General features: G+C 49.7%; 1 protein-coding gene across 1 annotated transcript in view; it reads right to left on the bottom strand.

Moving 5' to 3' along the window:
* Window positions 1-895: 895 nt before the first annotated feature.
* Window positions 896-27,287, bottom strand: part of Pdia5 (protein disulfide isomerase family A member 5) — an 84,662-nt gene continuing 58,270 nt past the window's right edge. The window contains exons 11-17 of the mRNA XM_021209641.2: window positions 26,283-26,419; window positions 14,010-14,080; window positions 13,370-13,530; window positions 11,094-11,224; window positions 7,455-7,525; window positions 1,840-1,974; window positions 896-1,122 (exon numbers count right to left, since the gene is read on the bottom strand). Coding sequence (XP_021065300.1) covers window positions 1,042-1,122; window positions 1,840-1,974; window positions 7,455-7,525; window positions 11,094-11,224; window positions 13,370-13,530; window positions 14,010-14,080; window positions 26,283-26,419 — 787 coding nt within the window. The 3' untranslated portion in view covers window positions 896-1,041. The remainder of the gene's footprint in view (window positions 1,123-1,839; window positions 1,975-7,454; window positions 7,526-11,093; window positions 11,225-13,369; window positions 13,531-14,009; window positions 14,081-26,282; window positions 26,420-27,287) is intronic.

Genomic DNA, 27,287 nt, shown 5'->3' on the forward strand with positions numbered 1-27,287 from the left:
TAAGGTATGAAAGATTAAACTTACACCAAACTGTTCATACAACAACTTTGGTGGGTCTCATGGACACTATGCACAATGATAAAGGCCAAACTTGACTATTACGTACCATATGATTTCACTTATGTAATATTCCTTAAGCAATAGAACATTACAGAGACGGAAAACGGCTGCAACAGTTTTGTGAGGAGGAGGGGGCAGAAAGAGACTTTTGGCATAGGACCAGTTTGTTCTAAGGTAGCCCCCATAACCAAAACCATCTTAGGAAGAATAAAGTTGGAGGCCTCACACTTCCTGATTTTAAAATTTGCAAAACTCTGGCGAGACAGGGTGGTCCTAGCAGAGGGCGAGCATACAGGTAAGAGGAATGGAAGGAAAGCCCGCATAGATGACCAGGCGGTTTTCAGCGGCAGTGTCAATACCATCTGAAGAGTACAACACTTTCAACAAATGGTCCTGAGGGCACTACATATCCCCATGCAAAATAATGAAGCGGATACTTCCAGCACATGCAAAAATGAACTAAAAATGAACAAAACCCTATAAGGATTAAAGCTATAGACCTCTTAGATGGATGCACATGGGGAAGGACACTAAGTCTGACAGCTCTCTATGCACGACGCCAGAAGCACTAGCAGCAAAACAAAAAACAAAATAGCAAAAGTAGTCTGTCTGTCCTCATTCCGGAGTACCCCCCTCCCCCAGTGCTTTGTGGTCATTTCTCCATTCCACTCTCTAATGACTGCCACCCCATGTCCTCTCCACCCTCCAGGACCTTTCAGAATACAGATGGTGCTCAAATGGACCCCACCTCTCAGAGAGGATGTGGAGGGTAGGGAACAATACTCTCCATCCCCCGTGATCCCGAGGGCTCGTGAAAACATGCTCTACCACTGAATAAATGGTTTAATTTTATTTCAAAATTGTACAAAAGGCCATACGTGGCTATAAAAAACTTTGTCTTCAGCACACATGGAAATTCAGAAAGAACAAAATAGGTATCATTCACAGTGTAAAGGAAGGGCCCCCTTGCAGGAGGCGGGATTACAGCTCCTCCCTCCTTTTCTCTAGTCTCTTGAGGTCTCCCTCCCGGAGGGTTCGGATGAAACTGGTAAATCCCAATTCCTGCAGGATATGAAAGAAGAGAGAGAAAATAAGAACTTAAACTAGCCCTGAGTGATGTGTACCCTCCAGTCCCCCAGCTCCTGGGCAGATCTGTAGAGGTGTGGTCTTTTGCTATCTACTGTAATGCTAAGTGCAGAGGCAGAGAGAGTTCACACATACACTGTGGCCCCAAGGTATTTCTGATTGGTAAATAAAGATGCCAACAGCCAACCGCTGGGCAGAAAAGACATAGGTGGAGCTTAGGTTTTCCAGGCTTAGGGAGGGTCGGAGGACCAGGAGGAGAAGCCACCATGGGTTTGGAGTAAAGAAAATGTGGCCCTGAGGGCTGGCCAGTTGGAGTTAAGAGCAGTCCAGATGAAGCATAGTAAGTAATAACTTGGGATTATCAATGGGAAAGTAGATTCTAATAGCATAGTAGGTAGGTATCTGCCCATCTCTTCTGCTGTTTAAGGCTTATTGTAAACATAAAGGTTGTGCATGCTTTTTTTTTATCTAGTAACTAAATGATCTAAGGTGGGGCAGAAGCCCTGGGTTGGGATTAAATAATTTCATCAACACAGAACCACAGGGAGACACTATTGACTGTGGCATGCCCCCGACCTGTCCCAGCAGGGTGAAGATGTGTCCTATGTCCTGTCACACTGGAGTGTCCTAGTTGACTGGTGATGTTCCCGGTCCACCCTCTGCAATGGCTGCTTCTTGGTCCACCCCACTCACCGTGCGGTCGCTCTCATACTTTTCTATAAGCTTCCCGTAGTGGTAGTAGTGGAAGGTGGGGTAGGCCTTCACGGCCTCCTGCTGACACAGGTCTTGGTTCTTGTCCTTGACGCAGTCCACAGCAGCACAGGCAATCTAGGGGGTGAAGTGTGGGGGAGGGGTGGTCAGCGAGATGTCACCAGTCACCACATCTGCCAGGGGCAGGGCTGGACTGAGGAGAAAAGCCAGAGTGGGTTGTACTCCAGCTTCCTAGGGGCAAGTCCTGCTGGAATGTGAAGACTCATGGGAAATAACCAGCCACTCGGCCCCTCAGCTGCCTTACATAATGAAGAATCCAGGTATCAAGATGTTACAAAGACTAAGAGGATTCAAATGAGGCCTGTCAGCACATGACCAGTGTTTAACAAGTGTCAGCTAGTATGATACTCAACTACACTGACCCCATACCCATACACTGACCCCATACCCACCTGCTGACCCCATATCCATACACTGACCCCATGCTCATACACTGACCCCATACCCATACACTGACCCCATACTCAAACACTGACTCCATATCCATACACTGACCCCATACCCATCTGCTGACCCCATACCCATACACTGATCCTGCTAGGAGGCTAGCACCTGTGCAGGGCACAGATAAAGACCATTCTCAGCTTGGTGTGCTCTGAGCTATTATGGCGTGGCCCGGGATCCCAGCACACCAGAGGCATTCTGCCTCATTCACTGTCTAAGGATGGAGAATGCAGGGGGGACATCCCAGAAACTGTTACGGAGTCCAGTCTCACTAAGGTAAGCAGGTTTTGGTAAGACAGTTCTTCTCATGGACTTCAGCCTCTTGTGATCCACCTGACAAGCTGCCTTTGCAGAGCAGCTCTTCCTTGTTTGTTTTCCTTTCAAAGTAAGAGGGTATGAAGTAGACGTTGGGGTGCTTTTATTTGGCAACACACAAAGCAACATCTCAGGGAAGCAGGGTCGGATGGGAGGCAAGTCCTTCTTCTTATATGACCTTGACTAAGCCTAGCCACCAAGCACCAGCTACGTAACAAATGAGATCATTCTAGAGCCTAGCGACTGCTCTGCCAACATCTCTGAGACAATTCAAGAGTGCTGAATAACCACGACTCAGAATTCTGCCTGCTGCCACTCACCAGGCAGGGGTTGCTTTCCAGGGAAAAGAGCCCCATAGGCCACAGCAGTCATGGCTACTGGTCACTCACTATGTACCCAGGCAGGTGGTCACCTCCTTATGAGTTGCAAGACTGACGGCTAACGTGGGCAAGGGGGGGCACACTCTCCCCATCCCGCCACTAGATGCTCCTTCACCTCAGGCTTCCCTTTGCATCTTCAGCCCAATTGTTTTATACAACAAGACTTGGAACGAAGTTTGCAAACTCACTGAACATAATCCATAGCTGGCTTGAAGGCCCGTTCTATTTGGCCCACATAGAACTTAAAAAGAAAATAAATTTGAATTAGCTGCCAATGTGGAAGGAGCCAGAAGATTTAATATGAAAAAACTTGGCTTCGAGTTTCCCTACAAACATCAGAAGATTGGATGGCACTTGCCCTGCGTTCCCACAGGCAGCAGCTGGCTGAGCAGACGGGCATCTGTCTCCTTCCAGGAGGTTAACCCCAACCTTCACCAGCACCCACGATGAGCTCAACTCGCTTGGGCTAGCGGCTGGCCGCGGCGGGTTCCTGAGAAACCTGGCTCATCTTCTAATTAGATAGAAACACGAGGCACATGCTCCTGTGGTCACCCAAGTGTAGAGGTTCCCCCCCCCCCTTTGGGTCAAGCACATCTGACTCCACAGCCACCAGCTCTGGGTCCATACTGCTCCTCTGCTCAGGATTTGATGAACAATTGCTCCAGGCCGCTACTCCCCTCGCATCCACTTTAAATTATGGATTCCATTTGTATACGTGCCCTGGAGCTGTTGGAAGTATAGTGTATGGTTTTATAAATCTATTAAATTAAAAATGTATACTTGAGAATCCTTCACTCTAGCTGTCAGCCATGTACACAGAATGAAGCTTCTGGCTGCAAAGGGGGACTCCATGCTCCACTTTCTACAGGAGCCGAGCGGCGGAGTCTTCAGGAAGAGTCTGTCCTCTGAGCTGCCCACCTCACCTGCCTGAACAGCTGACCCATCAAGACCTACTTGTGATTGTCACTGGTCACCTGCACTCAACATCCCCACACTACCACAATACTCTACACAATGCAGCTCTAGCCTTGTCTCCCATAAATGATACGAATTCCTGGACTCTCTGTGTCTGTGACCCTAAGGGTCCTCAACCAAGGACTTGCTCTGACACCCAAAGTCTTGACCTGAGAGCTTCACCAAGCCCTCAAGTTGCAGAACTAAGGCTAATATCAAGTAAAGGATCAAGGACAAATTCCCTGGCTTCCAGGACCTTTGAGTGGGATCACTCTGGCTCACGTCCTGGGAGGCCTCCCAATGGTCACCTGCTCACAGCATCCCTTCTTTGGCTTAATTCCCCTTCATCTTACTTTCTCAGCTTTCTGAGGTGCCTCCTGCGATCTACTCCCAGGAGCATCCCTCCCACATGAGTCCCAGCCAGCACAGGGCCCACTTTTGGGAAATTCGAACTGACAGTGCTGTGGTTCAGATTCTGACTTGGCTCCTTTACAGCAAAGGAACTTGTTTAGGGGATCTCATCTAACCCCCTCATGGACTCTAGATTCCACACCAGGAAAATGAGGAACAGAATAACACTTACTCCATCAAGCGACTGCGAGGATCACACGACTTACTGCTCACCATGGAATAAAAGTCTCCACTGTTCTCAGTCAATTCTGCCATTTAGTTAACATTCATGGGGGCCTAAAGCATCAGGCGTTTGGGTTCAAGGACAAAGGATGCTTCAGATGGACAGGAGTGCCAAATGATGGGCATACCTTAGAGTGAAAGGTGAGTCCCTTCTTGCCAGTTCAACAACCCCTTAGCCTCTGGTCCGGTCCATCTGCCTTCCACCATGGGCGCCCCCATCCTCCAGGCCATTGGATAACACCATCTATTTCAACATTCACAGCCTGTAGCCCTTCTCTATCAGAGAGCGAGCGTGTCAACTGATAAAAGTCCCCAGCTAAGCTCCTGGGAGGGGATTTAGGCTCCCTGGCTAAAACATGAGCTGCCTCACACAGCTTTATTGATTCAGTAAAATAAATCTCTGCAGGAGCTAATATTGACTTTGGCTATGAAAATGGAAGTGAAAAATCCAACTGCATATTGATTGGGGGAAGGAACCGAGACTGGCTGTTGGGTGGGAAACAAAATACAATTCCAGCTGAGAAGGGGCCGCAAGTGTGTGAGAATGAACGGGGAGTCAGGTGACCTCGTTCTGGCTACTGATATCCCACCGGTTATCCTTGGCCAAGGGGCATAGCTCCTCTTCAGGCCACAGTCCCTCCAAAATAAAAGCAAATGGGGTGAGGCACTGGCCCCCAGACACCAGTGTATGGCCGATGTAAGACCAGATCTTACAAGTCTCTAATTTCTGCAAGCATCCCCCAGATCCTCCCATCTAGTCGACTTAACCATGTGGTAGGGTACCCTGCTTTGGGCACAGAATGGGCACTGCTCACCTCAGTTTCAGGACCGCACCCTGGCCCAGAGAACTGTGACTATGGCTGCTGAGTATTCTAGGAACCTCAGGTGGGTCAGCTTCCCAGACAGACAGACAGACAGACAGACAGACACAGCAAGACATGCAATAAAGGAGGGGTGAATGGGGTGAAGGCGTGAACCCAGGAAAGAGCTAGCATATATCAGACAACGGAGAAAAGATGGGTATGTGCTTAGGAAGGCATGAAGGAAATGGGGCCCTGAACATCACAGTGAATGGAGAGGAAGAGGGAGGCTAGTCCTAGGATCCCTAGTGTGGACTTGGCAAGCCTGGCTTCAGAAGGCCCTAGCAGTGGTCGAATAGAAAAACAGATGTCATAGTAATATGGGCCATACTCCAAGTTGCCTCTGGTCACCTTAGTCCTTTAGATGACGCCCCCCCACCTCATACCATATGTGCTGGAATAGTCAATTTGAGCCCCAGAATCCCTTCAAGGACCCCCTAGAGCCCATGGGCACTTGAGTAGCCCTAGGACAGGAGGCCACCAACCTTATTCATTCTCCCTTCCTGGAGCTGTTTGTGCTCCAGCTCAGGGGAGTTGTGTGATGAGATGGACTGACAACTACCCCAGTCTGGTAGGCATCCAGGCTATGGCTCATCGGAGCTCCCAGGGCAGAAGCAACCACCAGGCAAGTGCCAGGCCCCAAGAAGAAAAAGTTTGTGGTCCTTATGACTCCTCACCCCACGATGGAGGAGGACCTCGAGGGCTTATCAAGCTTGTAGGGAACAGTTATATTCTCTGAGTGCAGGGCAGGGTCTCAGAGTCTAAGTAGGAATCTTGTCCTATGGGTCCTCACTCCCCACATCTGTGCCTGCTCCCAGCCTGGCTTCCTGAATTAGTGAGTTCTCACCATCCTATCTCTGGTGTTCTCTCAGAGTGCAGCAAGGTGTCCTGGCACCCACAGCTCTGCCTCTGTCATCCTGGAGGTACTTGCAGGCCTACCTCCATTTGTCACTGTCAAATCCATGCCCAGGACAGCGAGCTATCTCTGCTCACACGCGCAGCCTCACCTGCTCTGTTTTGGTAGACCTCTTGAGTTTTCTGGGACAGTCTGTTTATTGTGGGAAGTCTGCTTGGCTTGTGCCTGGACCAGTGGAAGGATCTCACGTGGGAAAATAGGGAGTTGTAATAACAGCACACGTGACTCAGGGTCCAGTGTATGTATAAGTCCCCGTATAAATCCAATGGAGCCTGATATGTGACAGGCTCCTCCTATGACTAAGTCCAATGGCTGGAAACAATCTTTGCCACCATCTCTACCAGTCCCCAGAGGTTAGGATGAATAGGGAATTCAAGGTCTGGGGACATAGCTCAGTGGTAGATTGCTTACCTAGTAGAAATTCAGTCTCCAGCCCTGCCCTCCAATTAACAACAAATAACGAAAACCTTCTAGAAGGGAACTTGGGGACTGTCGATTAAGGGGTGTCCCTGAGTTCTGGGATCCAGCCCTGCTTTAAGGACCACCTACCTATCCACGAGCTGTGGTTCTATTCCCCTGCTGCAAAAACAGGCCTGGCACCCACTCCCTAATCCAATCTGCAGCTTCAGCTTGTTAATTTTCTGCTTCGTCAGCTGGCGGTTGCGGGAGCCTTTAGCTTAGGCAGGACGAGCATCCTCTGGCATGGTCTGGTTCTCCTCCACTGTAGCCTCCTCCATTTGACTTTTGTGGGGTTCTTATTTGTACTTTTAATTATGTAAGTAACGCATGACTACGACCCTACTGTAAAAATGTTTGAGCACTAAAGAAGAATGAACACATGCTCCTTTTACACCCCTCCTCTGCGGAAATGGTGTAACGCTCTAGTGTATACCTCCGGTTGATGGTGAAGAGAAAGAATGTCCTGCTTGCCGAGAATGACCCTGCACACTGGGTCGGGTAGTCTAGCCCACCGGGAAGATGTATGAATTAGCGCAAGGCAAACTGGGAGTGGGATGAAAGAGAGGCAGTCCTTACCTTGCGGTCCTCTTTGAAGGCATCGGCTGTGGCAGTGAAGTGGGGGATGACCTTCTTACAGTGTGGGCACCCTGGGTGAGAAGGGACAGAGTCACACAGGCCTGAAGGTAGCAGCTTACAGCACTTTCTGGAACTCTAGATCCCCACATCCTGCTCACCATGTCTGTCAGGGTCCCTGTGTTAGCCTTGCCACTCAAACCTGTCCTACATTTCGTCTTTGCAGGAGTCACTGTCTCCATTCTGAGGACAAGGCCTGAGAACCTCTTATCTGCCTACTGGTCTAAAGGGAGGTTGGGGACATGTTCTGCGGACACTGCCCTGGAGACCAGAGAAGCTGGGTCCACAGTGCAGAGGAATTTGGGAAAGGACCACATATGCTCAGCTCCCAGTTCTATCATCACACGGCCTGTAGCGCTTTGTGGTTAAGGACGAGGTACCTGGAAGATGGGGCCAGAGGTAGCAACTTGACGCACATTCCAAAGGCTCCTGCTTTACTTATATCTTCCTCTCCCGTTCTGTAACATCTACTCCTTTCTACAATTTACAAGTGAGGCCAGGAGGAACATGAACCACAGTCATAGGCAGCCCCCAGGTCCTGTCCCAGGGAAAAGGCCCGTGGAGTGGAGGCTGTGGCATTCCACTGATGAGTCTTGCTTCTTGGCCCCGAGTCCCACTCTGAGCCCCTCAGAGTACTACAGAAACCTACTCGTGGGCCATTTTCTCCTTCTGTCTCTGAAGCTGGGGAAGCCACAGGTCTTTCCCTCAGGGTGAACACAGCAGAACCCAAGCCCACCACTCAACTCACATTCACTCACTAGATATGAGTGAACAGAACTGCCGAGGTGGACAGCTGTGACCCAGACTGTGGTAATCAATTCTGAGGAACACAGGTTGGGGGGAGGAGGGTGTCACAGGCCTGCAGAGATCCAGCCACTGCTTCCTGACAAAGGCCTGTGCATCCCACCTGGGGAGGCAGACAGAGCCGACTCTGCAGGAAGCAGAAATGACTTAGCTCTTCTGCTCTGTTTTAGAATGAGATGATAATGACTGGCATTTCAAAGAGCTTTGTGAGTCTAAATTAAGGCCAGAGCTACAAATTTAATCTGAATTTAGCATTTGAGTTGGTTCCTGAGTTGGGTGGGACCACCCATATGGCCAGACTTGGGGAGGAGCCAGCTGGCCCCAGAATAGAGTGGGGATGATGGGAAAGGACTTGGGGATTTCCCAACATCTGATGCAGGAACACAAGAGAACACATGAGGCCCGTGACAGTTATGGGTTATTTGGGAAGAAATGCACCCACAGGGCAGATAATGGGCAGATGACTTTTCAGCTAACCTAAAATGGCAATTTTAAGTAACACCGTTGATCTGACCTAACAGACACAAAGCTGAAACTCATGAAAATGTCATAGTACGGAGGAGGGATGTTATATAATTTCAAAACATTTAAAGAGCATAATCCATTGGTAGAGTCATGCCGTGGGCAGCGACAGGCCCGGTGAAGGGCGTGGGCCTACTCATAGCACACATACAGAGTGGGCTGAAAACCATCTACCTCGAGCCTCACAAGCCAGGTTCACTGTTAATGCTCCCCCTTTTAACCCCCACTTACTGAAAGCATAAAGGTAACTGTCAGCCTAGAGCTAATTCCTACACCGTCAATTTAAAATATCGGGGCGTTCAATGAATGGCTCCTCGCATATCATTTTCTCGTTAGCTAAAGAGAGAGCGTGTCAGATGAGTAACTGGTGGGGTGGGCTGTGTCGGAAAGTGCACTGCGTGAGGTTTCTAGAGGCATCGGGTGGGCCAGAGCATGCCACGCACAGCTTTCTAAAATGGGAGGTGAACATCTAAGAAGCAGGAAACCATTAGGCCTCCTGATGTGGGAGGACAGAGGCAAAACCTGTGGATGGGATGGAAGATGGAGAACAGGGTGAGCTGGTCTAGGAAGGGGGGCTCCCATGATCAGATCAGGCGGAGAAGTGTGGGGATAAGGAAGGAGGTACTGGGGAGGCCAGCCTTAGGGAGAACAAAAATGGAGAGATGTAATAGGCTGGCTTGTTAGCAGAGTTGTACCTGGTACTTGACATTTCTACATTATATGGAGTCTTTATATAAATAAGTGTGTACGTGCATGTGTACAGCTCACAAGTAAGTGCCTTACCATCAGAAAGCACAGAAAGAAAGACAGGTTTGCGCTTAGATTGCCCCCCATCTCCAAAGATACAGCTCCTGGGGGTACTGGGGTAAGATTTGAAGACAAGTGTAGAGACTGGGCTCTTAGTCAGTAGCTGAGTCATTCAACGACACTGTTGTGACCATGACCCAGCTGTGGAAGAGTTCAGTCAGAGGAGGCTGGGAGCTCGAGGCCCAGCAGGGATATGGCTCCCTGTCTATTCTTCGTGATGTTTACTTGGTGGCTAATCACTGAACTGTAGCCTGCTGACCACTCACAGAATCACTCTTCAGTTGTGCTTGTGGTAGAGAGTTGTCCAGGCTGCAGAAAGGGCTGGCCACTAACTTGCCACAAGGCCTGGAGTGAGCTACAAAAATCCTGGGCCTCCCCGCCTTCCGCCCTCCTTTGCTCTGAAGGAAAACTTGAATTTTACAAACTTCATTCAGGCTTCCAGACATCCTCTGAGGGCAGGCAGGGTCTCAGAGGAACTTTGAAAGCAAAGGGGCTTTGAAAGCATGCCCCGCTCTGAGATGAGGCCAAGGCTGAAGAGAAGGGGGGCTGCCAAGGTGTGTGCCTGAGGGACGGGGGTCTTAAGCCATGATCAACTAGGGCCTCTCAGACAGCGACGCGACATTAAGAGCTGCTGCAGGCTACTGACACTGAACAGTGGGGGCAGGAGCGGATCTAACAGGAGGGCCGGCTACAAGCGAGTGGGTTTATGACTAGACAGTGCCTGGCTTCTCTGTAGACAGGGACTTTTATTATCCTCACTCCATTAAGCTGAGCTGTAACCTGGGGGAGGGAGGGAAGGGCAAGGGAAGAGTGGGAAATTCTAAGATGCCTTCCTTCTAAGTGTCGGTTAACAACTTCACAACAGAGATGCACCAAAAACCCTGGAGGTCACAGACCCCACCAGCAGCAGACATGTCACTTCCTCAGCTTGGACTCTGATTAAAAACGAGAATCACGGAGCTTGTAGGTGAATGTCTTTCCCATGCCACGGTGTCAAACTCAGATAGATAAAAGCCTCTAAGAAAGGTCGGGGGAGGGGTTCTAAGGCCTTGAAGGTGAACGCAGCATCCAGAGAGGAAGAACAGGGGCAGAGTAGAAGAAATTGAGTGTGTGCTTGCATGTGTGTCTTGGGATAAGTAGGGGACATACAGGCAGCATGGAGAAATCCCAGAGACCTTGGGAGAACTAGGAGACTGGTTCCTACCACAAACAGCCTGTGAGTCTGGCGAGAGAAGGACATCCTCATGCGGGCAAGAACCTGGTGGGGGCTGACGGGAGGGAGCAATGATTTTTTTTTCCAGCCCTCTCAGCCTTGGGACAAGTTTGGGAGTCCTGCTTCAGGGATACATGGCTTCAGGGTTGACCAACAGCTAGCTGTCCTGGTATCTGGGGTAGAACCAAGCCCTCTCACCCCCCCACCCCCCCACCCCCAAAACACGAGCTACTCACAAGGGGCATAGAACATGACCAAGGCGTGTTTCTTCTTCTTCAGGGTATCCCGGAAGCTATCCCCCACCAGATGTAGTACGCTTGTCTGCTGTTCTTCCCATGTGGGCTCTGGAGGTGGGGGAGCCTCGGGGCTGCAGAGGTGGATGGGGGCAAGGGGAAGCAACCATGAAGAACTGCTGACAGGTGCAACCCCACCCCCACCCTCCCTCCACTGCCCAGACACTGAGGAACACAAACAGAACAAACAAACTACTTTGCCTTTCTTCTGGGATTTCATTTGAAAACCCTCGCTTAAACACCAACAAATCTGCACCAGTCCATGAAGAGGTGGGAGATCTGGCTCCCCTGTTTGAACACAGGCACCCCCCTGCTGTGGGCGTCACCATCCCTTGCCAAGGCACAGAACCTCCTCCACCTGGCTCCCTGGCTGCCTTTCCTGCCAGCCTCCTAGTGGCCCGGAATGACCTTCCATTATCTTCTTTGAAGCTTTTGTTCTGAGAGAGAGCTCCAGCCAATAAGTGAGTGGGGTCAGTGCTCCAGTGCAGCTTACTTGCAAGACTTGCGACTTTAGGCAAAGGGGCTGAACCCCTCCTCTGAGTCTCCATTTGCCTTTCTGTTTCGTGAGACATTGGTACCCAGGATGTGTGTGTGAGGCTCCTGCTCAGCCCGTTACGATACTCCCGCTGGCAGTGGCTAATGACTAGTGGAGAGTCTTGGAGACAAGGTCTTGTCATGTAGCCCAGGCTGGCCTAGAACTTATAATCTTCAGGTTTTGCCCTAGTAGTGGTAGGATCACAGCAAATGTCAACACACCCAGCTCCCAGACCTTCAGAAGGTCCATCCTTGCTTCCTCTCTTTGCAACCCTGTGTCTCCTGGCAAGGAAGGCTGTAAGGAAGCTGCCACACACCAACCTAGGACCTGGTTCAGGGTGGCACAGGGCCACCTCTGACCTGTGACCTTTTTCATGTCCTCTAACAGTACTTCCTAACCCAGTGTCCCATATCTCCCACAGCCTCCTCTTCCTCCAGTTCTATCTCGAGCCTGCCTCTCAAGAGACCTTATGTGACTCCCAGGGTTCTCAGTGGCTTCCATGACTATGGACACCAGGAACTTGTCCTTTCAACCTAGCCTGTTTCCAGCCAGAGGCCCCACTGTTACCTCAAACCCACGGAGATGACATGGAATATGTTATCTTCCTCCCTTGTTTCCCCAAATTCTCCTTGCTCCCCCGAATTCGCCATGCTTGCTGTAGTAACCAACCCTTCCCTTTTCTTAGAGCAGCATGTCCTCTGGCTACATGGGTGACAGCACCAACTTGCCTTCTCAGCTTCCCCAGTCCCTGAATACTTTTTTGCTGGCTTATACTGGCAGGCACCTATTAGCTACATGGGGCTTGGCTACCTGTCGCCCAGTGGTAAATACTGTGTGCCTTGCCTGGTACCATCTACTTGCACCCCTTCTGGATGAGACCCCACCACCTGTATCCCAGAATCACTGACTGTCCTGACACCAGAAGGTCCCAAAGAGCTATTGCTTGTCCCTGGGTGGCGGCCTGACCTTTCTCAACTTAAGTATCTTCTCAGTGGAACAAGAATTAAAAACTCCGTCCGCAGTAGAATTTGTGGATGAAAAGAGGCACGGTAAAACAGGGTCTGGGATACAACAAGGGTAAGAACCTAGCCTACTATGTGTGGGCCCCGAGTTTATTGACTTCCTAAGCAAGACAGGGACAGCAGGACTACAGGATAGCCACCTGCTTTAGACACCAGAAAGTCTGGGAAACTGAACACTCTGAACCTTTCAGAACTAGACAACAACCACACTCCTACTTGCGGCCCTCTTTTCTCCTGCAAGAGGCACCGCCTGGGTCTCATACTATCTGTGTTCCTATTCCATATCCTGGGGTTGCTCTAACCACCATGCTGGGAGATCCATTCACATCCTCTGATTCCAAACTTCAGGAATAACAGTCTGAGAATCTGTGCACTTAATGTGCACTTGCCACACCTGATGTGTACCGGACACATGTCTGGGTTTGAGGAGCCAGCCACCCATAAACCTGGGTCACACTCACTGAAGCCGACGGGACCACCTAGAATGGTGATGGGTGCCTTCAGACCTGCACAGGATTGTGACCTTATTAGCCTGGGGAAGTCCCAGTTCAAGGGCAGGGGCCCATAAAGTTCCCAGTCTCTTCCTTCAAGGCCAAATCCAGGGGCTGGTGACTACTAGTCAGGACACTATCAAAGCCAAAACCAACAAAACAAAAACTTACTTCTGCATCCACTCAATAAACTTCTTCTTTGTTCTGAGCGCAGGCACGGCTTGCTGCTCGCCATTCTTAAAATACTTCAGGGTAGGAAACGCTGAGATATGAAATCTTTCTGCCAGGGCCTCGTTGACGGTGGCATCGACAGCTGCAAGGACACCAGAGCTCTGGGATGGGGGAAAGGCCAACCATGCATTACAGCCTCAGAAGTGATGCAGCCGGAAAGAGGAGCCCGGATGCCGGCCCCGCCCTACCCTAGGCCTGCCTGGGACTTACTGGGCGTCTGGACCTCTGCGATTACATATCACGGGGAGCAATCAAACCCTGGCGCATCCCTCACTTCTTACTGAATCTGCCTCACCAAGCATGCTTGGCAGAAGAGGGTCTGCTCCCAAGAGTCAGGGGCCCAGAGAAAAGAGAGGACTAGGCAGAGGTCCCCCAGTTAGCTACAGGCACGTGGTCCCAGAGGCTCTCTGCCCTTTTCCTGTCCATGTTTGACCATGATGATGCCGTATTTATTGCTAGGAGTTACTGCACACCTCCAGGGACAGGGAGAGCTACTTTGGGGCTTATAGAAAACCACAGTGACTCTAACAGCCAGTGGCCCTTTGGAGGGAACGTCAAGAAATCTGGAAAGGAAGCTTACCTCAGCATCTCCGTGGAGGACTTCAGCTGCGCTCTCAAACTCCGGCTTCATTTTCTTACAGTGTCCACACCCTGTGGAGAGAGTGCAGAGACAGGTGTTCTCATGGCACGGAGGCCCTGGTACCTCCGGGCTGCCTCCCTGAGACTGACTGGTCTCACTTCAGGAATCTGGGTACTGAGAGACGGTACTGATGATGACTGCCGGGTCAAAGAAGTCTTCTGCTTAGTCCGTGGGGGTGGACTGAGGTCGTGGAGACCAAGGCACATAAGTGAATAAGTATATAAACAACGCATATAGCACATTTCCAGGCCTGGGGTGCTGGGCGTGGAAAATGCTGCTGTACGTCCTTACATCAGTCCTATGATGTAGGAACTGACAGGGTCGCAATTCTACAGGTGAGATACTGAAGCACCAGATGGATGGCTGCCTGAGACAGACAGACACAGTCAGAGGTGTACCGCAACACCCGTGCACTTCCTGGTACTGTGTTGCGGTCACTCATCATCTTTTCCGGGCTGCAGGATTGGAAGAAGAATCCACAGAAGCAAAAATATGGAAAAGGTAAGCTCCGCGTCCCCACAGGAAATGGTATGAGGCATAGGCACGGACCTACTTATGTCTAAACCAATGTCATTCCCTTGGGATAAAGCCTGCTTTTTCCTGACAAGTGCACAAGTGAATCCAGATGTCATGAAGAACAGAGTCTCATACGTTAGAAAGCAAACAGGGGCCAGGGAGATGGCTCAGCAGGTAAAGGCGCTTGCCACCAAGCTTGATGACTTCAGTTGGATCTCTAGACCCCACATGGTAGGAGGAGACACTTCTATAAGCTGTCCATATAGTATATGTATGCTTTAGTACACATATATGGGCATATACATGAACACACATAAATATAAATGCAAAAAAAAAATTAAAGACTCTGGGCAGTGGTGGCACATGCCTTTAATCCCAGCACTTGGGAGGCAGAGGCAGGCGGATTTCTGAGTCTGAGGCCAGCCTGGTCTACTGAGTGTCCAGGAAAGTTTCTACACAGAGAAACCCTGTCTTGAAAAGAAAAAAAAATTAAAGACAAAAACAAAACAAAACAAAAACAAAACCCCAGGCACTTTGTGTGGGTAACATTAGGGATCAGAAAACTCGTACTTGTATCTGGCTTTGGATGCTAAGAGGCTGTGTGGTGAGGAGGCTCGACAGCTGTGAGACGCTCTGAGGGAGCCTAGGTGCTTGGGGACCTGATGTGAGCCAGCTGAGATACAGTGTTCATGGTCAAAATGAAGGCGTTCTACAGTGCTTACAGGGACCTCACAGGGCCACCTCCAGCCTGATGCTTCTTATGCTCTGTTCAGTGACTGTCCCATTCTCCTGCCCCAGGCTGACCTCCTCTCGGGTAGGCAGAGAATAGAGCTCACCCTGTACAAGAAGAGAGTTAAGTCCAGAGGCATTCCTGCTGTTGGGGGCTGGGTCTGTCATAATCCAGCCAGGCCTAGAGAGAAGGCAGGGGGTGGCCAGCAGAGAGCCCTGAACCTGTACTTCCAGAAACCAGCTGGCTCAGGAGGTTCCCGACACTCTGACCCCTGAATGTGACATGTGGGCGGTGCTGCTGGCAGGGCCCGGACAGTGGGATTGCGATTGAGGTCAGTGGTTGGAAAAAATAGAAACGCCTACTAATAGGAAATTACCATTTCTTTCTAACTGTCTCAGTCAGTGCGGTCAGATCCTTGAGGAAGAAGGACTTCACCTTGTACGACCTACAAGCCTTTATCGGGTTTCTGTCCTTTGATGTCACTGCCCTGCTGGGGTGGAAAATGTGCTCTATACCACCTGCCAGCTTCTATCAACAGAGGGCCAGAGGCAGGCTCAGGGACCCAGAACTGGCTCACTGGGAAGAGGGACTGTGATCAGTCCGTGACCCATAGCATCTGTGCCTGGCATGAAGTCGGCTGTAAACCTCTAGATTCTTCTGCTCTCACATGTATGACTCTCTGCTGTACTTCCAGCCTTGTCTCCCAGGGCAGAGCACAGAGCTTGTTTTCCATACACAACTATTAAAAGCTATCCCGGCAGCCACACGAGACACACGACAGAGATCAGCACTTCACAGCTCTAGGAGAGGAGCCGAGGAGCCCCCCCCAGGTTCACCAACACCTGCCCCTCTCCATCACAACCCCACCCGGATGGATAAGGCCCACACTGTGAGCAGCATCCCCCCAAGACCATCCTGTGGTCCCACCTGGTTTGGGTCCCACTTTGAGTCTTTCCAGCTCACGTCCATCCCCTCCATAGATCAAGCTGTTTCTCTCCCAGTCATAAAATACTTCTTATTCAGATATTTCCACGGCATTTAATTTTAGGTTGCCTGTGCTATATCTCCTGATATTTATGAGCAGCAGTTAGGGTCTCTTCACAACATAAATCTTATCATATTCCCTTGCTTCAAACTTTCCAAGGGCTTTCTGTCACAAGTGGTAGATTAAAATCTAAGCTCCTTATCATAACTGTAAGCCCCATCCCACCTGGCTCCCTGCTGGCCTCCAGCCTCAGGTCACTTGGTTTTTCCAGACAGGGTTTCTCTGTGTAGCCCTGGCTGTCCTGGAACTCATTTTGTAGACCAGGCTAGCCTCGAACTCAGAAATCTGCCTGCCTCTGCCTCTGCCCTCCGAGTGCTGGGATTAAAGGCGTGTGCCACCACACTCAGGACTCTTAGTGTGTTCCCGCTCCACCTCAAATACTAACGATGCCCTTCTCCCACCCACATCCCACCCCGGTTTATATATAACTCCTCTGACCCACCAACCCAACGAGGCTTCGCCCTACTGTGTTCTCTTCTAATAGCCAGAGTTTCCCGTAATTTTATTCAATGGACCTTGAACAATCTGTTTATCTGTGCCCTGTCTCCTCAGCGAGAAGGTAAGTCCATACATGCAGGGGCTTGTATGAACTAGCTGTCCGTCAGGTTAAATCTGATGTCTAGCTCCATATGGTTTTTTGAATAAACCCTCAGGGCTGCACTGTTCAGGTTGATGTCTGTGTATGGAAGTGCTATAGCTTGGATAAGGTCCCCCAAAGGCCTACATGTTAAAGGCATAGGTCTCAGTTCATGGCACTTTTTACAAACTGGCAAAGCCTTTAAGGGGTGGGGCTCAGTGAACCAAGTTAGAAGATCTCTGGGATGTGCCCTCAAAAGTGACAGTGGACTGAGGCCCATTCCTCCTCCTCTTTGCTTCCTAGCCAGCCATGAGAAAAGCCGCCTCATCCACTGTACACTCCAACCATCATGTTCTGCCTCAGTCTACAGACTTCCTAATGCTGCGACTTCCTAATGCTGCGACCTTTTAATACAGTTCCCCGTGTTGTGCTGAGTCCAGTCATAAAGCTATTTCACTGCTGCCTCATAACTGTAATTTTGCTACTGTCAGGAAACATAATATAAGTATCTGATATGCAGGACATCTGATATGGGACCCCCAAGGGGACATGCATGACCTATGGAATGAGAATTTCTGGCTTAAAAGAAATGGGGCCAATGAATCAATGATGGACAGATACTTCTAAACTGCCTGTGATGGTTTGTATATTCTTGGACCAGGGAGTGGCACCATTTGGAGGTGTGGCCTTGTTGGAATAGGTGTGACCTGGGGTGTCACTGTGGGTGTGGGCATAAGATCCTCACCCTAGTTGCCTGGAAGTCAGTCTTCCACTAGCAGCCTTTAGGTGAAGACGTAGAACTCTCAGCTCCTCCCGGGCCATGCCTTCCTGGATGCTACCATGCTCCCACCTTGATGATCATAGACTGAACCTCTGAACCTGTAAGCCAGCCCCAATTAAATGTTGTTTTTTATAAGACTTGCCTTGGTCATGGTGTCTGTTCACAGCAGTAAAACCCTAAGACACTGCCCCTTCTCAATTTTGAAGTTGACTGTCTCGTGTATTTTGGTACAGTAACAGAAAACTAACATGAGAGGCTTAAGTAGATTAAATGTTTTATGGTCAGGGGTACAAATCATTGCTATCAATCGCCCTCTTCTTGGCTAAGTGGGTGGTCAAGCTGCTCACCGTGCACACATATGCCCTCCTTACTACCAGAGGGCACCTCTGCTGCCCCTTCCCAGGCTCAACAATGTTTTCACAGATCTCCAGCCTCTAGATGCTGGTCTAGCATTTCTGGTCCCTATGACAGAGCTCACCAGAAACCACTAAGGCTTTCCATTCCCGCATCTTTCCTTCTGTTCTCCGAACAAGATGCCAAACGAAGGTGATAAATGTCTGCAAAAAGAGTTTATGATAAGGGGCTCTGGTAAGCTCAGATGAGGGGAAAGGTCTGGCTGAGTAACACCTTCCTCCTAAACAACATCCATTTGGGGAAGCTGTGGTGATATATAGTGTCCGTGTCACTCCAAGGCCTTGCCTTCTGGGGCCCCCAGCTGTGTGAGCTGTAGAGTAGTCAGAGGAGTGTTAGATGTGGGGAGCAGGGCTCTGGACTGCTGCATTAGTGTCCTCACTGTGCTATGTCAGGGCATTAAGTTTTATGGCCAAACTTCCTTGTTGAGTTTTTATCATCCATGTCAGAGTGGTGGCTGCTAACTCTGTGATCCACAGAGGTCTCATACAAACACCTCTGTCCCATTCCCCTCTGGCTCCAGGGGTGTTGGCCTCCTGTCACCCCAAAGTCTCCAAACCCCTCTAGATTATACTACATTCATCTCTACTGACAATTGTATTATAGACTAGTCATGGGCTTTCCTGGACTCTGAAAGCAGGATTTTCCAGGCCAAATTCATCTATAAAACTCCCTGGTAGCTCAGCTCAGTGAGTTTTCTGCTAATGCTGGGAGAATCACTGAAGTTTTGAGTGCCACCAAGGGTCACTGACTCACTGACCCCTTGGGACTGAGCCACACCCTGATGGACGCTTCTATTTATCACAGCCCTTTATTCTGAAGACCTCCCCCCATCTTTTATTGTTATTGTAAAATGCTGATAACAAGCTTTTAAATTTTTATTTGCAGGTTTCAATCCTCAGGAAGTAATCTGACATGTGGATAAATATTTATGCATGAAAGTGTTCTTGGCAGGGTGGTTTATAATGGGAAATTCAGTAAACAACTCAAAGTCTCAATATTATGTCACTGGTTAAGCAATTCACAGTGCCATTATAGGATGGATCATCAGGCGGCCACCAAAAGCATGAACAAAAAGGTGTTTTTAGTAATGTAAGAAAATATCAAGAAGACAATGTTTTAGGGAAAAGATGGATAGGTAAATCAAAAACAAAATATAAACAAAACAACAACAACACAACACTTAAGGTAATGTTCCTTCCCCTGGCACAACAAACGAAACCTTTAAGGACCAGAAGGAAATGAAAAACCAACGTTATATCAAAGACAGGATAATTGTGTCATATTCTAGGGTAGCTTCCAGCACTGTGTGGGTTAATTTTCATCCTGACTGCACTGGTTCGGCCATATGACCTCCGGCAAGTTCCTTGGCCTGCTGGTGCCCGCCTCCCTTTTTATATAACGAAAATAATGATATCAACCTGACAGGGTATGTCGTATAAATGAAATGAAGTAATATATGAAAAGTGTCTGGAATTAACACCCGATTCATAGCAATTACTCAGGATATATTACAACATGGCTTTGTACAAGGAGAAGCACCCAGATGCGAGCTAAAGACTAAGGCTACATCAGAGATGTAAAGGGAACACATGAACTGATGAAGATTAATACCCACGACCACAGAGCTCTGCGTGAAAAGACAACCCAGTGGGAAGTGGGCAAAGGATATGATTAGGTTGTTCTCATGGAAGAAACCTGAAAGGCTGGAGCACTAGTTTGACTCTTAAATGCCCCCCCCAAACCTCAAGTGCCCAGGTGATGGTGTTGTCAAGAGATGTAGAAACCCCTGGAGATGGGCTATGCTGGAAGGTCACTGGAGATACACCCTTAAAGGATATAGTCCCCTCTTTCTCTGCTTTCTCTGGCTACCTCAGCCCCCTCCACCACGGGCACCCTGCCATGATGTTCTGCTATGACAGAGCCAGCAACAGGGCTAAGCAACCATGGACTACCACAACTGAAACCATCAGCCTGCCTCTCTTTAACCTGGCTTTTATTAGGAATGTTTTCAGTGACGGAACGCTGGCTAGCACAGCAGATTACCTCATGAAAGGAAGTTCAGTGTCTTCAGTGCAAGGAAAGCTGTAAGCAAGCTGCCCATTACTGAGTTTAGTAAGGCTACCAAAGGCCGGAAGTGTCAGCCTGCCTCCATTCCTTCTGCTGCACTGACCTCAATTTGTGACAGAAAACAACCCATGGGAGGGAAGATTTCTTTTGGTTCATGGTTCTCAGGAATTCTGGTCCACTGTGGAAGGGCAGACCTGGCAGGTCAGCCTTACCAATGGCAGTGGGAATGTGGGAAAGAGGCTGCTTGCATCACGATGGACCAGGATGCAAAGAGGAAGGCCGGAATGAAGGGCCTGGTGGTGACTTTCAAAGGTTCACCCTCAGTAGCTTGTTTCTAACTGCTAGTCCCCAGCCTCCTAAAGGAGCCACAGCTTCCCCCAAACACTGCTATCAGTTGGGGAATGAGCATTCAAAACGTGAGGTTGTGAGACATTTTAGATTCAAGCCACGTCTTAGCTACAGAACTATTGCTGTAACAAGACATCATGACTAAAGACAACTTATAGGAGAGGTTTGTTTGAGCTTACGGTTGCAGAGGGGAAGAGTATATCATCATCATCATCATCATCATCATCATCATCATCATCATCATCATCAAGGTGAGGTGCTGAGAGAGAAAAGAGCTCAGCTCTCAAAGCACAGCAGAAATCAATAAGCACACTGGGAATGACCAGTGGCTTTTAAAACCCCAGAGCCTATCTCTAGTCCTACTTTCTCTGGTAAGATCATGCTGCATACACCTACCATAATGGACCAGGACACATGAGGGACCATGTTGGCTCAAATCACAAGGCTGCCAGGGGTCTGACTCTGCCACATATGCAAACATACGTAAAACATTTCTGGATGTTTCTAGATAAGTTCCAGTCCATCTGTGGCAAGCAACTTCACTTTGTCAATTAATCCTAAATATTTAGATGTGTCCTCTAACGTAACGTCTAGAAATGTTTCCTGTGCTGTTTGAACAGTGAAGAATTGAGGACAAATGTCTATCACCAGGGGATTTGTTTAAAATTTATGGCATATCCAAATTATAACACAATACTTGGTGCTTAGATTTAAATGTCAACACATATCTATAGGAAAACATCAGAACCTACTGGTAAGTGAAAACAGTCAAATCACAGACAATGGATAAAGGCATGTCCCTGCTCATATAAAACTGAAAAGAAGAAGAAAAGAAAATCCCATAATGTAGACGACGAATTGCAGAAAGAGGTGGCAACGCTGACATTAGTATGTCCAGCCCTGGGTGGAAAGGGGGCTGCTTCCCACTGTTTGCATCGGACTCTGACACAGCCCACAAGCTCTGCCTTGCCAGCAGCGGCGGCAAAAGGGGAGACCATTCTTCTTAAATTATTTGTACAGTTAGAGAAGAAGCAACTGCAGCAGAAAGGCTTTTAGGGCACGATGGTGCACAAATCTATATATGCGCTGGCCGAAGGGCCAGTTTGACTGTATGTTAAGTCAAAAGCGAGGGAAACGGGGAGGAGATGTCATCAGCAGTGGAGAGCATTTGCTGGTCTTGCAGAGGACCTGGGTTTGGTTCCTGGCCCCCACATGGTAGCTCACAGCCGTCTGTAACTCCAGTATCAGGGACTCCAACACACTCTCCCAGATACCAGGCATGTATATAGTGCCCATACATACATGCAGGCAAGACACTCAAACATGGGAAATAAATTCAAAATTTTATTTTAAAAAGAGAAAAATCAAAAGGAAAATATTAGCAAAATGATGCCTCCAGATGGAGCAGTCACATCTGGAAATGGACTGGAAGTAGTTTTGCGTTGCTCAGTCATTAATATTTCTCCATATTGTGGAGGTACTTTCCCTCAGGCATCCCAGGAGAGGTATAGACACCAACACAGGGGCTGAGAGGCAAGGCTCCATTGGGAGAGTACTTCATTTGCACACAGAAAGCCCTGGGTTTGACCCCTTGAACTAAGGACCTGGACAGCTTATGCCTGTAACCTCTGCACTTGAGAGATGGAGATAGGAAGGTCAGAAGTTCAAGGTTATCCTTGACTGCATTGGAAGTCTGAGGCCAGCTTGTGCTAGAAACCCTGCCTTTAGGAAAAAAAGAGGAGAGGAAACGGAAAAAAGAAAAGGAGGGAGGGAGGGAGGGACCGAACAACGGGGAGAGAAAGCAAGTGACAGCCTTCTGATTTCTTATTCAGAAATGTGGCAGAAACCAACAGATGGCACTGGAGTGTGACAATAGCCGGTACCTGTGGATATGCCTTCTACAGACCCTGTTTTGTCCGCTGAGGCCTAGAGCTAGACTTCCCCGATGCATGCAGCATTCACGCTAAGCCCTTCACCGTGGGGGGGGGAGGGGGTGTCACCGAGGCAAAGGAGGACTAGACACTCAAGGGCTGCAAAGCCAGGCTCTGCCAACACATAAGCCTACCCCTCTCTCAGCCCTTTGCTTGCATTTACACTGTCCACCCCACCACCACTAGCTCCTGGAGAGTAAGGCCCAGGGACAAGCCTGGCTGTAAACCAGGTGACTACAGCTAGCCCATGTAAGAGGGTCTTGGTAGGTGCTAGTCATTCAGTGATTGCCCAGGCACTTCTGCACCAGAGTGTCTGTATGGCTTGCTGGGAGGGAGGGAGGGAGGGAGGGAGGGAGGGAGGGAGGGAGGGAAAACCATGAAGCCACTGGGCAAGCTGAGGCAGAAAGAAGGTGAGGAAGCTGGGGGCCAACAGGTTTCAAGGTCAGTCTGACTACAGAGGACTGACATACACACACAAGAACCAGGAGCCGAGTGCCTGTCCCTCTAGCAGCTCAGGAGCACGGCCTACAGGCATGTATACAGGCATGTGAGAAAGCTACGGGCACCAAACACAGGACATGCCACGGCAGCTGAGGGTTGCCTGGCTCTCCTGCTTGGGTAGGCATAGCCCTCTCTCCCTAGCCACTCAAAGGGAGCCCAGGACGGAATTAACCATTGTCCCAGCTCTTAGCACATGTGCAGAAGGAACACTGCAAAGAAAGACTGTATGTTTCACAGGGAGTAGGCTGGGAGGAAGCTCGACATTCTTCCTCATATGTCCCTGGGTTGGTTACCTACAAAACCGCTAAGAGTCATTCAAAACAAGTTTGCTTATTATTTTCATGTAAGCTCCACCCCTTCAGTCTACTGTGCTGTTTTTAAAGTCAGCTCTTGGGTTGGTGAGATGGCTCAGCGGTTAAGAGTACTGACTGCTCTTCTGAAAGTCCTGAGTTCAAATCCCAGCAACCACATGGTGGCTCACAACCATCCGTAATGAGACCTGACTTCCTCTTTTGGAGTGTCTGAAGACAGCTACAGTATACTTACATATAATAATAAATAAATCTTTAAAAAATAAAATAAAATTTAAAAAGTCAACTCTTTCAGCTGGCTGTTCTGAAGCAACAATGAACCTTGCAATTCTGATTGATCCTCATAACCTGGTGTTTAGGTGTTGACTGCAACCAAGTCTACACTCTCCAGACAGGCCCAGCCACAGGGCACGCGAGGCCACTTCCCCCAGGTGGGCCCATCCTGTCCCATTCTCCCCTTCACAGTCAGAAGAGCAACTCACTCACTGAACGTCTCCCTAAGAGAAACTCATGCTCACTATGATCCTGTAACCCTGCCAGGAACCAAGCCCAGCACAGTCAACAGAGCTGAGCAGACTCTATGGTTTGCTGTGGTGACAGAATCCAATTCTGTTTGCCTATGTTTTAGAGAGGGCCTCCTTTCCTGCCACTCTCTACACGGCCTAGCACTGACACCTGAAATCCTCTTGACTTTCAGGATTCACCTTCTCTTTATGAGAGAAACCCAGGATCACTCTGTAGGCCTCCAGCCTCTCGGTGGGGTTTTTTTTGGGAACACTCTGGCTCAAAGTCCAAAGCCAGGCAGCTAAGAGTGCTCCCCGTGGAGCCCACCCCGAGCTCTGGCTCTTCTTTACCCCATGAGGTCTCAGGCCTTCCTAGGCGAACGGCACAGATCCCAGCAAGGGAAGAGGGGCTAGGGAGTACACCATCTAACGCAGAGCCACCAGAGCCACCGGCATCTAAGGGGACGTCAGCAGGCAGCTAGCTCATCAGGAAGTGAGCCTCACACAGCTGCTGCATGAACCCCTCCCTCCCTCTGCAGGAAAGCAGGGGTAAGGACCACCGATACACACACAGACAGGGCATGAGTGGGCATCCTTGAGTGGCCAGAAGAACACACACATAAAGGAGAACACGCTGGAGTTGGTCTTCCATCCACAACTCTGAGACAGGCCAGGGAAGTGTGTGTTAGCTTAGGGGTAGGTGGAGATGGAGGCAGTGCAGATGTCCAGGCAGTGAGTGTCTCTAAGGAATCGGCTAACTTTAGGGATACCCTTAATTAAGACCCCCAATCCCCACCCCCATAACGTCTCACTCTGTAGCCTAGGCTGGCTTCAAACTCCCCCAGGGCTGGGATTACAGATGCATGCCATTTTGCTTTGCTCCTTAAGCAGTTGGGCCAAACAAGACCTCAAGCCTGAAGAGTCTTGGGGAAAATAGATGTTTTTGAGCTTTTTGTCTGTTTTCTAGAACTAGAAACAAACCACAGGAAACTCTTCCGGATCCTCAAAAATCTGGCTTTTGTTTCTTTGTTTTGTCTTTTTGGGTTTCTTTTTGAGACAGGGTTTCTCTGTGTAGGCCTGGCTGTCCTGGAACTCACTCTGTAGACCAGGCTAACCTTTAGCTCACAGAGATCTGCCTGCCTCTGTCTCCCAAGGGCTGGGATTAAAGGTGTGCACCAGCACCATCTGGCTGAATTGGCACTTTGAAGAAAAACACAACATGTTAAGGGAACTCATAGTAACAGCCCCTCAAGGGGTCGGGCCAGACCCCTTGCATCCCCATTCAATGGCCAATAAAGACGGAAGTGGCACAGGACTCACAAGCAGTGGGCAATCTGTGAAGATCTTATCTGCAAGGCAGGGCTAATCACACTCATTTGGTGCCACTTCGTCACTGTAAGATGAAAGATGACCCATCCGGAAGCCACTATGTCAGCATGAACACTTTTCGCCCACAGGATTAACTAATCACATATCCTCCTCCTCCTGGGGTGTCTCTATACTTCTATGCCTTCTCCCCTCTCACACTGTGACACTGCAATTCTGGCACTCATCTGCGAAGCACAGAAGTCTTGTTTGTTTGTTTGTTTTCTTCTCTATAAGTTTTTTTCACTCATAATCGCTGGGTCCAACTCGGGGCAGAAGGTTACGAGGGCAGGGCACCTCCCATGGAATATGGGCATACCTAGTCCCAGGCCACTCAGTTCATCTCCTATTGGGTGTGGCCAGCCCTTCCCAGGAGACCCTGGAAACTCCACACAGGGCTGACATTCTTTGTTCTCCCTCTCAGGAGCAGCCCCATCTCCTGAAGCCACCTTCTGTTCTCCACAGCACAGAGAGGGCACAGGCTCAGAAAGGCTTTGTGCCTTCTAGTCACTCTTGCGTGCACCGGGAGACTGGGATTCTCTATGATCATCTCAGTCTGGGCATATGGACCAGCAGGGGGCACTCTAGATGTCCGCCTCACTGACTGCTCAGCTACCAGCCAAGGGCAGGCCCTCTCTGCACCTTGGACCCACCCTAGGTAAATGGAGGGCCAGTACTGCTTTGGTATCTAAGGACATACCCGGTGTGACTTCTCAGCCCCTGCTGGCTTCAAGGAGGACACTCAGGTTTGTGGGGAATGGGGCTTCTCTGAGTTCTGCAGAGGGACACTTGTGGCCTGATTATGTATATAGCGTTCTGCCTGCATGTACACCTGCAGGCCAGAAGAGGACACTAGATCTTATTATAGATGGTTGTGAGCCACCAGGTGGTTGCTGGGAATTGAACTCAGGACTTCTGGAGGAGCCGCCAGTGCTCTAAACCTCTGAGTCATCTCTCCAGCCCCTGATCAGGACTTTTGTGCCGTTCTGATGGAGACACAGGACAGGTGCATGAGCTGAGGATAGACACCATGCCAGCGCCCACTGCACTGCCTATCTAACAAGTCCCAAGGCAGTGTCCTACTCTGGGGAAGGGGGAGGTAGGGGCAGCAGCGTTCCACTCACATGGGGCGTGGAACATGACGAGGACAGAGGAGTGCTCCTTCACAAACTGGTCAAAGTCTTCATCGGTCAGGTGATAAACGGAGCCGCCCTCATCTGCCCAGGGAGTCTCGGGGACCTGGGGCTGTGGTGGCAGTGGACTGGAAGACCAAAGAAACAGGCAGAGCTCAGAGCAAGCCCTGGGGTCTGAACAGCCCTTATCAAATCCAGCCCCCTGGACACATAGCTCCCACACCAAGGCCCTTTATACACTGGAAACTGGATCCAGAGATGGATGGTGAGGGACTGCCCTGCCCATCTCTGCCTCCTCCCCAAGCAGAAAGGCACTTAACTGATACCCAGTGCACATGGCGGTTGTTCATTACAGCATCCTAAGACAGCTCAGGGATTCATATTTTCCCTGGGAAGGTTTGCTAGCTTCTTCAAGGTAGTGCAAACTTCCAGCGAGCTGGCAAGAGCAAACAGTGCCCAGTGGTCACTGTGGAAGCTGGATGTCCTGCTCTGAGCCACCCACTGGTAGGACACAGGAGGAGGGAAGGAGTTGGGCCAAAGGACAGGAAGGGGTGCTCTGGTTGAGCAAGCAGAAGGTGTGAATGGGGGTGGGGTGGGGAGGTGACCACTGAGCCAGAGGGAAACCAGGTTGGTGGTATACATCCCGCCAGAATCTGCACTACCTTACTAATCCTTCTAGAGGCGGAGAACAGACATTGCTGCTATTCTCAGAGCCCTGACAAACTCACTGGCTGCCAAGCCCTGGCAGTTACCTGATCTTTCAGGAGCCTGTTTGCATCATAGGGAACCACACATCCGTGTCTATAGCCCCTAGTGCTAAGTGGAGGGAAGGCTCCTAGGTACCAACTTCCTGCCAGGACGAGATGGCTGGTGACATGAGAGCCCTGCTGCTTTACTGCTGGGTACCTTTGCCAAAGCACCTTAACTGCAGCTTTGAAAAAAAAACAAAAACCCTTTGGATGACAAATGTGAAAAGACAAGCGTTGTTCCCTGCCT

This window comes from Mus pahari, chromosome 12, assembly GCF_900095145.1.
Source record: "Mus pahari chromosome 12, PAHARI_EIJ_v1.1, whole genome shotgun sequence".
Classification (NCBI taxonomy): domain Eukaryota; kingdom Metazoa; phylum Chordata; class Mammalia; order Rodentia; family Muridae; genus Mus; species Mus pahari.